The sequence below is a fragment of the Podarcis melisellensis genome (assembly GCF_964234715.1).
Source record: "Podarcis melisellensis genome assembly, chromosome: 10".
NCBI classification, from domain to species: Eukaryota; Metazoa; Chordata; class Lepidosauria; order Squamata; family Lacertidae; genus Podarcis; species Podarcis melisellensis.
In genome coordinates, this window is record NC_138542.1 from 770,805 (window position 1) to 783,800 (window position 12,996).

Sequence of the window (12,996 nt, forward strand, 5' to 3'; positions counted from 1 at the left end):
CCGGAAACGTGGAAAGAAGCCTTTATTACACTTATTCCGAAGCAAGATTCCGACTTAACACAAGTGAAGAATTATAGGCCGATCTCATTGCTGAATACAGACTATAAGATTTTTTTCTGGTATATTAGCAAAAAGACTAAAAAAGATACTGCAAGAATTTATTCATGAAGATCAGGCAGGTTTCCTTCCAGGCAGGCAGATGAAAGACAATGTGAGAAATATAATAAATATACTGGAATATCTGACGGCTAGGAATGAGAAACAAGTGATATTAATGTTTGTAGACGCGGAGAAGGCATTTGATAATATATCGTGGGAATTTATGCTGAAAAATTTAGAAATGATGGAAGTGGAAAATGATTTTTATAATGGAATAAGGGCAATTTATTCAGAGCAATGAGCGAAATTGATTGTGAACAATGTACTCACAGAGGAAGTGAAGATACGGAAAGGTACAAGACAGGGGTGTCCTCTCTCGCCATTGTTATTTATAACGGTTCTGGAAGTCCTGTTGAGTTCAATTAGACGGAACGAACTAATAAAAGGGGTGACAGTAGGTCAAAATGAATACAAAGTTAAAGCCTTTGCTGATGACCTGGTAATAACGATAGAAGACCCTATAAACAGCTTAAATGAGGTGTTAAATGAGATTGACCAATTTGGCATGGTGGCCGGATTCATATTAAATAAGAGAAAAACCAAGGTTATGGTTAAGAATATGGATCAGACTCTTATAGAAGAAATGCAACGAGAAACAAGGATTGAAGTGGCTAAGAAGGTAAAATATTTGGGAATTTGGTTAACTCCAAAAAATATTGACTTATTTCAAAACAACTATGTACCGGTGTGGAATTAAGAAAGATACGGAAGTTTGGGGCAGGATGAAATTTTCTTTCTGGGGCAGAATTTCAACGATCAAAATGAGTGTGCTTCCAAATATGTTATTTTTGTTTCAAATGGTCCCTATAATTAAGGGGACAAAGATCTTCAAAGAGTGGCAAAGAACGATTTCAAGATATATCTGGCAGGGCAAGAAGCCAAGAATACAATTCAAGTTATTAACAGATGCGAAAGAAAGAGGTGGTTTTGCCCTGCCAGATCTGAAACTATATTATGAAGCGTCTTGTATCTGTTGGTTAAGGGATTGGATAAAATTAAAAAATAATAAATTGTTAGATCTAGAAGGATTTGATAACAGATTTGGATGGCACGCCTATTTATGGTTGGAGAAGAAGAAAAAGTCATAAGGGTTTTGAGAACCATATTTTCAGGAGTTCCATAATAGAAATATGGGACAGGTACAAAAATATACTGGAACCTAAAGTCCCACATTGGTTGTCTCCATTAGAGGTTATGAGTTTAAAGAAAATTAATATGAGAGGGAATTGGATTACTTATGGAGACTTATTAATCAAAGAGGAGGGGAAATGGAAAATGAAGCCATATGAACAAGTCAAAGATTATGTGTATGATTGGTTGCATTATTTTCAGGTAAATGAAATGTTTAAAAAAGACTTTAAAGAGAGGGGATACAAAGAGAAAGAATCGAAATTTCAAACAGAGATAATAAATAATGATTTTAAGATAATGTTAAAAATGTATAAAATGTTGCTGGAATGGCAAACAAAAGACGAGGAGATAAAGTCGGTCATGATACATTGGGCCAGAGATTTTGGCTATAATAGACAACTGGCCGATTGGGAAAAAATATGGAATGAAAATATGAAATTTACTGCATGTATGGTGTTAAAAGAGAATATTATGAAAATGGTATACAGATGGTACATTACACCGATTAAGTTAGCAAAAATGTTTAAAACATGTAATAAGTGCTGGAAATGTAAAGAAAAAGAAGGATCATTCTTTCATATGTGGTGGGAATGTAAGAAGGTAAAAGGTTTCTGGGAAATGATATACAATGAGTTGGAAAAGATGTTTAAATATACATTTGTAAAGAAACCAGAAGCCTTTTTGTTAGGAATAACAGGAAAAGAGATAAATAGAAGGGACTATAAACTTTTCCAATATGCAGTAACAGCGGCAAGAATATTAATGGCCCCAAAATGGAAACAAGAGGAACTACCAACCATTGAAGAGTGGAGAATGAAACTTATGGACTATGCAGAATTGGATAAAATGACTGGGAAAATTAGATACCAGAGGGATCACAAGTTCATCGAGGACTGGGCAAAGTTTTCGGATTATCTGGAAAACATCTGTGATGAACAGATAATGCTAGTGGGTTTTAAAGAGGTTTTGTGACAGTCGAAGGTGTATTGTAAAAAAGAAATAGAGACAAAAGGATATTTAATTGTCAATACAATATAGAGAAAATGCGTAAAAGACAGCAAATATGGATGATTGGTGGAGGAGCTGGTGGAAGTACAAAAATTGGAAATCTGAGAACATGATTGTGTTGATTAATTTGTAAAGGAAAAACTGAATAAAAATTTATATATATAAAAAATGTTTTATACATCGTATATTACAGCGGCAAAATTGGCAAAAATGTATAAAACATGTAATAAGTGCTGGAAATGTAAAGAAAAAGAGGGAACATTCTACCATACGTGGTGGGAATGTAAGAAAGTAAAGAGCTTCTGGGAAGCAATATATAATGAATTGAAAAAGATGTTAAAATACACTTTTGTTAAAAAACCAGAAGCCTTTCTTTTAGGGATTACAGGTAAAGAAATAAGAAGAAAAGACTGTAAACTTTTCCAGTATGCAGTTACAGCAGCAAGAATTTTATTGGCCCAGAAATGGAAACAAGAGGAAATACCGACGATTCAAGAATGGAGAATGAAATTGACTGACTATGCGGAACTGGACAAACTGACGGCAAAATAAGATATGCCCGAAACCAAAAGTTCATCGAGGATTGGGGAAAAATTGTAGATTATCTGAAAAATATATGTGAGGTGCAAACAACGCTAGTGGGGTTTCAAGAAGCACTGTAAAATTTTAAGAGGTATTGTTGAAAGAAAATAGAAAAGGGAGGGAAGACAAATGGCAATGCAATTAAAGGAATGCGTATTGAAGGGTAAAAATGGATGATTACCAGAGAAGCTGAAGGAAGACCAAAATTTGTACTTTGTTAAAATCAGTTAAATTTGGATAAAATTGTATGATTTTATTGAAAACTAATAAAAATTTATTATAAAAAACCACAAAAGTATATATTTGATGGAGGGTTTGAAAGCCAGAATCCACAGATCTCTTTGCCTAGGGCAGCCTTCCACCCTCTGCTGCCTGATGTTCTCCAACTACAACTTCCATCATTGAGCAGGCTGCCTAGGAATGATGGGATTTATAGTCCAACATCTGAGGAAATCTGGCCTAGATTATATTAGTTGACACTGCATAGATTAAGATGAAGGCTTGCCTAAATTCAGCTGCTAAATCATACAGCAATACTCACTGCTGAGGTACAGTGTTCTCCCTGGACAAGATGGAAGCAATTTCAGACATTTCAACAGGTGACCCCTCTTTATTTTTGCTATTAAAGCAAGGAAGCGAAGCAGACTAAAACCAGGAAAATGTCCTATGATGGGTCAGGGTATTTGTTCATCTAGCCCAGCATTTTCCACTCTGACTGGCTGCAGCTCTCTAGGATCTTGAAGATGTGTAACATTACCTGCTTCCTGATCTTAAGATGTGAGGGATGAACCTTGGACCATCTGCAGGCAAAGCTTGTGATCTAATACTGATCTACAACATCAGCTAGAAGCCAAACCTGGATATATTATCATTTCCTTTTTTCAGCTTTCCTGGCCCTTAGGTCAAAAGCATCCTGGCCCCGAGTGCTAGAGCGATTGACATGGCTAAACTGGAGTGAGTGTCCTTACATATGCCAGACCCCATAGAGGTTATACTCTTGCTACCCAAATCCCTCATTCAGATTTCCCTTAGGCCAGCGGAGCCACCTTGAGGCAGGTGGTAGAACCACTGTCTCTGTCTCACTTTCCCTCTCATGCACCACTCTAGAAGAGTGCTTGGTGCAATAATACATGGAGTATGTGAAATCAGTAGCAGTGCACATGTGTTTGTATTAGGCTAGAACACATAGCAATTTTTATTTATTGTATAAATATCTTAGTTCATAACATCTAAACATGTTTGAGCTGATAACATATTTTTTGTGTTCTTTCAGACACACCAGCCTGTTTTTATCCAATTACTGCAGTCTGCGTTTAGAATTTACAACTGTACCTGGCCAAACCCAGTGCAGAAATCTTCAGTAGAGTCCTGTATCAAAACTTTAGCTGAAGTCGGTAGGTCATTATACTCCTTGCTTTCACTGTTTCTGTTTTAAGTGACTTTGGATGGAATACCTGTTACTTCTAGGAAAGTAAAATCCTGCAAATTGCTAGTGCAGGAAACCTTTGTGCAATCTCCTTTGAAATGAGCGGAAGTTGAATTAAAGGACGGTCACTAGTGGAATGTGCACACTAATCTATACAGTATTTTGCTTGCAGTGGGGAAGCCTCACCACAAATAAAACATGAGTGGCTAGAGTGAGCTTCGGGTGTGGCCTCTTTCTTGCCCTATAGAATTGCTGCAGGACGCTTGAGCAGAAGAATCTTACCCTGATTGCTGCTGGTTCCTTGGCAAGCAAGGGCAACACTTACTCTAAGACTGAAGTGACTTGACCTGGTGTTTCACCAGGCTGGCCTGGATGCCCTCAGTCTGGACTGCCTTGGTCCCTTCTACCCTCCTTTCAAATTCATAGCAGCTGATGAGTCCCGGGAGGAGAAGGCAATGACTCAAGATTATTGGCATATCAGAATTGTGGCTTATCAGACTTTCCTTAGAGTCAGAATTATGTATCAGAATTGTGGCATATCAGACTAGGACCTGGGTTCAGCCATGAAGCCCACTGGGTGACCTTGGGCCTAACCTACCTCATGGGACTGTTGTGATTATCAAACAGAAAGGGGGAGGGGTGTGTATGCCACCCTGAGCTCCTTGGAGGAAAGTTGCTATATAAATATAATAATAAATAAATAAGAGTAGCCAGCTGCCCCCTACAAATTACTTGCAGCTCATTACATCCACTTTTACTAGGAAATAAAATACATACAATTTGATTGGGGGAGGAGGTGTTGCTGTTCAGTAAGTGCATATATGATTTATTAGTTGGATTGATTTCCTTTTTTTGACCAAATCATTTTTATTGATTTTCCAAATTTTACCAAATCAGCCACAAATTAAGACAAATTTAATACAATTTTTCCCAAAATTGGTTTCCCATACTCATTCATGATGTGTCCAAATTTTCCTCTTGTTGCTGTTTATTTTCCTAGTTGTTTCTAGTTCACATTCCTTACAATTAACCTTATATTACAGTAGTTTTTTTTTAAAAAAACCTTGTTTATCCTTAACCATCAGCTTGCCAATTCCTGCATGTACAATATTCTAACATTTGCAATATCTACAAGTGAGGTTACTCCACAAATTATCAAATCCACAATAAGTCAGTAATTATCATTTCTAAAATAAACTATGTATGAAAACCCAATAGTTCACTTTTACTAGGTGTTTTTCCTTTTCTTCTTATATGCACAGTGCATTCTGTCCAGACCTCTTAAATGTCCAATCCAAGTATCTCCTCTGTTGTTGTCCATTCTAAAATAGGAAATTGCAAGGATGACCTTGGTATTTTCCCATGGCTCCTTAACAGTGAGCCCATAATAGTAGGAGAAGGCAGACTGTCTTTCCTAGAAAATTTGTAACAGTTCAATCTTTAGACGCCCTCCCCTTAAGCCAAGCAGACCCAAGCTGATGACTTTCCATTGAAATTTCTCAATTTGCCTCTAAGAGTACACCAGTTATTGCTGGCCATTTTCCATCAGGTTCTCATCAACATTTTCTGACACTCCAAACTTTAATTAATGTCCCTAATTGTTTAATTATTTAAAATTATTTCAGTCTTATTCGTCAATTTCTTTCAGTTTCATCAAGCTGAGGAGGTGATAGGTAAAACTCCTCAAAAAAAGCAGCTCATCACATCTTCCCCTTCCTTCCATTGTTTTGACAGCATCAGACAGCATCACTCCACGTCACACTGCCTGGAGTTTTACCTGCACACGCTTCCAATTTTCCACTAATAAACCTCACTTGTGATCCTTTTATTTCTTTAATCCAGAGGGGGTAAGAAGTAAGCCCTTGAAACCTTTAAGCAACAACAATAATAGCATTAATAATAAAAGAAGATCTACTCCTCTCTTCTCTCCATATTGAATTACAGCAGGAATCCTAACTCAAATCTCATACCTCAACTTCAATAGCCTGAGTATGCCATTAATTTTAATCTAGTGTTCAAAATTTTGAAGGAGCTCTGCCACTTGCTGTGGCGGACTTTGGAGGCTGTCTCTGTGATGGAGAGTTTGAGACCCAGCGTCTCCTCTCCTCCTGGTTCTTGGGTGGCAGGCGTGGGCACAAAGACGACATTTGGCCAAAAGTGCTGTTGGTTCACTCATAACACTAACCCATATTTAACATTAAGCTTAGTAAATGTTAACCTTAGTTAAGGCTGAGGCATCTGGCAGACGATATCTTAAACTAGGATTAGGGGTTTTTTTGCTCTGCAGATGTTGCTGAACTATAGCTCCCATCAGTCCCAGCAAGCATGGCCCAATAGCCAGGGATTTGGTTCGCATCTGTCTGTCTTGAGAGACAATGGAGTGCGCATCTGGGGGTGAAGTCAAACTGCTGTGTTAGTTAATTCTACACTGTGGATATTGCTAATATAAGAACTGAATAGATTGTATTTCCTGATCAATCTGCTGGACTTTAACTTCTCATAGTATGTTTCATTTATATGATAAGTTGGTCTATAGAACCATATATTTTGATATGATATGTTGAATCACATTTAAAAAGAATTTATATAGTTATATACAGCCTGTTGTGTTGTTTGTGTTGTTATCAGTTTTGTATTTACGTGACAAAGGGTTTGGTAGTGTGAGTTGACAGCACCGAAGTAACCTCTCTGGGGTGCAAGCCTGAGCAGGGTGTATGGAGGTTCTGGACTGCCTAGACAGCAAGAGCCCCCTCTTGGCCTCGCTGATGTGATTCAAAGGAAAGCACCAGGTTGGCTGCAGGAGGTGCTGGAAGGAAGCATAGAAGGTGCCATCCAACTACCTTAAGGCAGTGGTTTTTCTCTAGGGTGCCTTGAATGATAGTCAGGGGGGCCGTGGGCAACACTGGCTTCTGTCTTTCTTTTCCTTCCCTCCCTTCTTTGATGCCCTCTGTTGGTTATAGCAGCGACCCTGGCTACAAGCTCCCCAGGCGAATGGTGCCTCTCTTTGGGGTGGGGGTGGGCAACTCAGAGACCACGGATGGCCACAGCAGCTGCCCAGAGGACTCCCAAGGAAAGGGGAGAGGAGAAGAGGCTGAGAGAACAGCCCACAAGGGAGGGTGTTTGAAAAAGGGTGAGAGGCTGCCAGCTCTGCAGACAAGGGATGACATAACTGGGCTCCTGAGTCCCACAGGGGTGCCACAGAAAGAATGTAGTTGGTCAAGGGAGCCATGGACTCAAAAAGGGTCTCCACTCCTGATTTGTGTAGGATTTGCTCCTTTTCTTCTCTCAATGTCCACAAGGCAGCAGAGGTTTAAGATCAGAGTTTTTCTTCTCCTAGATGGGCTACCTTTCCAGGTTGATGAGCCCCATCTGCCCCTCACTTCTCTCTACAGCATGTGCAGAAATCACCTTCTTGACCGTTGGACCCACTATTGGTCTTTTCCACTCAATCCACTCAGTCGTGTTTTCAGGCACAGTTCCTAACTCACTGAGTCTTTGATTCCCATTGGCTACATTCACTTGGTTTAATCGGTCAGTTGAATCCGTTCCTGGGGTGTGGCTGCTGTTGTATGCTGCCAGTTTCTAGGAGCCACAGGTGAGTTTCCAAGTGAGTTTCCAGGGTTGGGACCAAAGGTGGACCAACTACCCCAGAAGGAGCACAACATGTCCCCCACCAGAGGTACCACCCCTCCCTTGATACCCCATATACCCCTGGCCAGGGGATTATAGGAGTCATAGGATTCCTTCTGCAACTTGGTGCCTTTTGGAAATTGTGTGTATGTTTGAGGAAGTTTCGAAGATCATTCTCCTATTTGATTTTTTTTCTCATGCAAGCATTATTTATCATATGTAAATCAAATGGCTGGCTAACTACTTCTAGTCTGGGAACCATCTGCCCAAAGCAGAACCCTCAAATCCAGCACATATTCTGGTTCATGTGGTTTTTGGTGGCATTTTGAGTTAAATCCTGTTTTGCCTTTTTTAACCCCACTTTGCTTTACAAGTTCTCTGCATACTTTCAGAAACCTTCCGAACAGGAACAACAAACTTGCATGCTTGTGGAATAAACTAGTGTGGTACAAAAGTACAAGAAATTGGCACATGCTGATTGGCACAAGCAGCCAGTAATAACTTGAATAAAAATAAATATTTATGTTCATATTTCTTTGCTGGTATTTTGAAAAGGGAACATATGTTTCATGTTGTTTTTAAATAATGAAATGTGGAACAAATGAAAGTTAAGCTTCCTACAAGCTACTATGATAAGCAGACAGAGGTTTTGTTTACAGCTGAAAACTTCAGCTGTGACCTCTGACAATTGATGCAAACCTTAATTACAAATAGAATTATACATTTTAAGAACCATTCAGAACAAAGGAGCATATTTTCACTTGGCTTTCTTTGTGATCGTTTTAATTAGCTGCAAGTCTTTGAAAAATCATAGTGCTTGACGGCTGCTCAGCCACTGACGGAAGAAAGTGGCTTGCTTGCTTCAAATAATGCCTGGAAGATCTGTAGGAATGTGACTGTTTCAGCCCTCGTGCTCTACAATTTATTCATTGTAGCAATGTTAGTTTCTGATTTCAGAAACAACCAGGAATCTTGTAGTACCTTAAAGTCTTAACAAATTTATTAAAAGTGTGAGCTTTTGTGGACTACAGTCTACTTCATCAGATGTGTGAAATGGTTTCTTGCATGGGGGAGGGGAGAGACAGATAGTAAACTGTGAGTCAGAAGATAATGGCATTCAGAGTGGCCATTCAGAGTGGCCATTAACCCCAAACAGTATTTAACAACACATTCATCCAGGCATTGGTAAGCCAATTAACATATGTAGTGTGATTTTGAAAAATCAATTGTGCCGATTTCATTCCAAAAGTGATAGCATTGAACCTCTTGATATATTGTAATTTGTGTGATTCATATTTCACTTTCCCTTTCAAGTCACTGCCCCCTGGTCGGTCTATCTATATCTATATCAATATCTATCTATCTATCTATCATCTATCTATCTATCTATCTATCATCTATCTACAATTCAGGGTTACACTGAATTTGGTAACACAGGGTAATACAGGGTAACATGGCACAAAAACTTGTGCCATGGTAAAATAGTTTGCCTTCAAAGTGCCACAAAACTCTGTTGTTTTTCCTGGGTTTACAGGCACAACATAACAGTGGATTGGTTTGTTTTGGATTATAGCTTGTAGTTAACGACGAAAGGTCTTAACTATGAGACCTGGCCAAACCCTGACTTAGAGTTTTGTGTGAAGAGTCCCTGGTCCTCACTGTCCTTTAAAATAGACAAAGGGGAAGTACAACTGAAAGTATGTGCAAAGCAGTTACTGTTTATGAAGAGTTTGATTCAGAGTCAGGTCCCTTGCTGGCTTGGGACCTGGTACATATGTACCCTTTTGTTGGCCTGTTTTGAACCCTGACCTTGTCAGCCCAAGACCCTATCATCTGCTCCACACAGCCTCTCTTAGAAGATGTAGGAAGCACTTGAGGGAAACGCCACTCTATTGCTCCTAGTAGAAGGTATACATCTTAGGCTCAGTTCAAACATAATGTGAAACCATGGCTTACCCTGATCATTATTTAGAGCTCAAAGCATGGCATAAATTTGCAAATGTAAATGTACAGATGCACAACAGGCATCTTGTTGTCTGCTTTTGCTTTCCATCCTTTCAGAATTCATGTTCATGATTTCCTCTTCTGCCCTTGAAATAATAGCTTTTAACTTTTTTGTTGTTGATTCAGACATTATGCCAAATCATACTTAGCACCAGTCATGGTTTTCAGACCCATTTCAACTCCCCCGTCTCTTTCTCCTTGTGTCCCATCCCCAAGTTAAGTCTTATTATTTCCTAGATATAGGCTTTGACCTCACATTGGGATACAAGGAGGCCGTGACCACTGGCGGAGGAAGAGGCGTGTGGGGGAGCGCACCAGTCAGATAGGAGGAGAAGTTAGGCTAAGACCAGACCGCTCATTACTGAGGAGGCAGGGTTAGTTGTTGTTTGGAGACTATCTCTGCTTCGGGGTCTGGTCTTGACCGGATGGATACTGGAATCAACAAGGGAGACCCACATGACCTGAAGGTGCTGCTGTGCAATGCCAGGTCAATGATTCACAAGACCACTGCCATCCATGACTTGATCATGGATGGGGGACTTGACCTGGCATGTGTAACAGAGACTCAGTTGGATGAAGCAGATGGGCCTGTTCTTGTCGCTGCTTGTCCACCAGGTTTCTCTTCTGCACAGCAATCCAGGTCATATGGGTGGGGAGGGGGGGTTGCAGTGATTTTTAGGATGTCATTAGCTTGCATCAGGCATCCTATTGGGAAGACCCAATTTTCTGAGTGCATGTTTTGGAAATTGGGCAATAGGGGCAGCACAGGATTACTTTTGGTGTACCAGCCTCCCCACTGCACCAAAGATTCCCTGCCCGAACTGCTTCAGGTTGTGGTGGATGTTCTCCTGGAAACACCTAGTTTAGCTGTCCTAGGGGTTTTAAACATCCATGCCGACACGACCTTACAAGGGCCGCTTGGGACTTCATGGAAAGCATGGCCTCCATGGGGCTGTCCCTGAATAAGTTTGGCCCAACTCATAGTTGTGGACATACCTTAGGCCTGGTGTTCACCTCTATTGATGTACCCACTGACACTAAGTAAAAGCAAAGCAAAAGAAGTGTCATGGTCAGATCACGTCCTGGTGCAACTGGACTTTTCCGTGAACCATCCCCTCTGCAGGGAGGTGGAACCGATTTGGATTTGGCTTAATGGATCAAAATGGTTTCCAGAGAGTGGTAGGGGATGTTTTATCCCATGCTGATGGCCTTTCAGCTGATTCCCTGGTGACCCGCTGGAATGCGGAATTAACCAGGGCCATTGACTCTCGCAAGACGTTTTCGTCTTGTGAAGCAAGCCCATAGGGAAATTCGTCTTGCGAAGCGCATCGAAAAACGGAAAACCCTTTCGTCTAGCGGGTTTTTCGTCTTGCGAGGCATTTGTCTTGCGGGGCACCACTGTACTTTGCGATGAGTATTCTTACTGCTGTTGTTGCATACATAAAGAAAGTTCTATCCTTCTTTGGCACCAATTGGCCGACCATGCCAAGGAGAAAGGCCTCTGGTTTCTTCAGGAAGGTATATTTAAATACCTTTTTCCTTTCATTATAAATCATCTCCCAGAATGCCTTAATCCTTGGACATGTCCACCAAAGGTTAAAGAATGTACCTTCAGTCTCATTACATTTCCAACATTTATTTTCGGGCAATGGTAAATTTTTGCAAGCTTGACTGGTGTCATGTACCACCTGTAAATCATTTTCATTAAATTCTCTCTTAGGGCATTACATGCCGTAAATTTCATACCTGTGGTCCATGACTGTTCCCAGTCAGCCATCATAATGTTATGTCCAACATATTGTGCCCATTTAATCATAGCAGATTTCACCGTTTTATCCTGAGTGTTCCATTTCAACAGCAAGTTATACATTCTTGACAAGTTCTTAGTTTTGGGATTTAACAATTCTGTTTCCAATTTGGATTTTTCCACCTGGAAGCCCAGTTTTTTATCCACGTTGTATGCCTCCATTATTTGGTAGTAATGGAGCCATTCTCGCACTCTATTTTTTAATTTTTCAAAACTTTGCAATTTTATTGTCTCCATCTTGTTCCAAAATTTCCCAATATTTCGGCCATTTGGCCTCCATATTGAGTTTTTTTCTGTCCCTTCGCTTCCATTGGTGATAACCATCTTGGGGTTTTATTTTCTAACAAATCCTTGTATCTCATCCAAACATTAAACAGTGCTTTTCTAACAATATAGTTTTTAAACGCTTTATGTGCTTTAACCTTGTCATACTACAAATATGCATGCCAACCAAATACATTGTTAAAACCTTCCAAATCTAGTACGTCAGTGTTTTCAAGAAGCAGCCATTCTTTCAGCCAGCAAAATGCAGCTGATTCATAATAAAGTTTAAGGTCTGGCAGGGCAAATCCACCTCTTTCTTTAGCATCAGTTAATATCTTAAATTTTATTCGAGGCTTCTTGCCCTGCCAGACAAATCTAGAAATATCTCTCTGCCACCTCTTGAAACAGTCCATTTTGTCTAGAATTTGCAATGTTTGAAACAAAAACAGCATCCTTGGCAATACATTCATTTTTATCACTGCAATTCGGCCTAACAATGATAACTTCAAATTTGACCATATTTCTAAATCCTTTTTCACTTCAATCCAACATTTTTCATAATTATCCTTAAATAGATTCACATTCTTAGCAGTCATGTTTACCCCTAAATATTTCACTTTCTTTTGCCATAATGTTTTGGCTGCCTCACTCAGATTGTTTCCGTGCTCCTACTAGCGGTAGAGTGGGGACAAAGAAATGCAAAACATGGAGAGGAAGAGAAAGAGGGTACAAAACAGAGAGGCAGAAAAAGGCAATGTGGAATATATAGCTTTTTTTAGAGAGGTGCCAGCATACAGAGTGATGTCACTCTATACCCATGGAGAATCCTAGGCAGTGGTGGGTTTCCCACCCCCCTTAGAAGTTTAGTCTGTTTGCAAGCCTAGTCTTTTTCTGTCTCCAAAGTTTCCATTTTCAGCAACATTCCCTTCTTATATGCCATGTCTACTTCCCATCCTTTTACTTGGATTATTATGTTTGCATCTGT

At 39.9% G+C, this 12,996-nt stretch overlaps 1 protein-coding gene across 6 annotated transcripts in view; it reads left to right on the top strand.

The window, feature by feature from the left end:
- The window catches only part of ITPR2 (inositol 1,4,5-trisphosphate receptor type 2), a 313,187-nt gene that overhangs the window by 159,043 nt on the left and 141,148 nt on the right, over positions 1-12,996 (top strand). For all 6 annotated transcript variants that reach the window (XM_081927580.1, XM_081927582.1, XM_081927583.1 and 3 more), the window contains one exon: positions 4,154-4,274. In XM_081927580.1, coding sequence (XP_081783706.1) covers positions 4,154-4,274 — 121 coding nt within the window. The remainder of the gene's footprint in view (positions 1-4,153; positions 4,275-12,996) is intronic.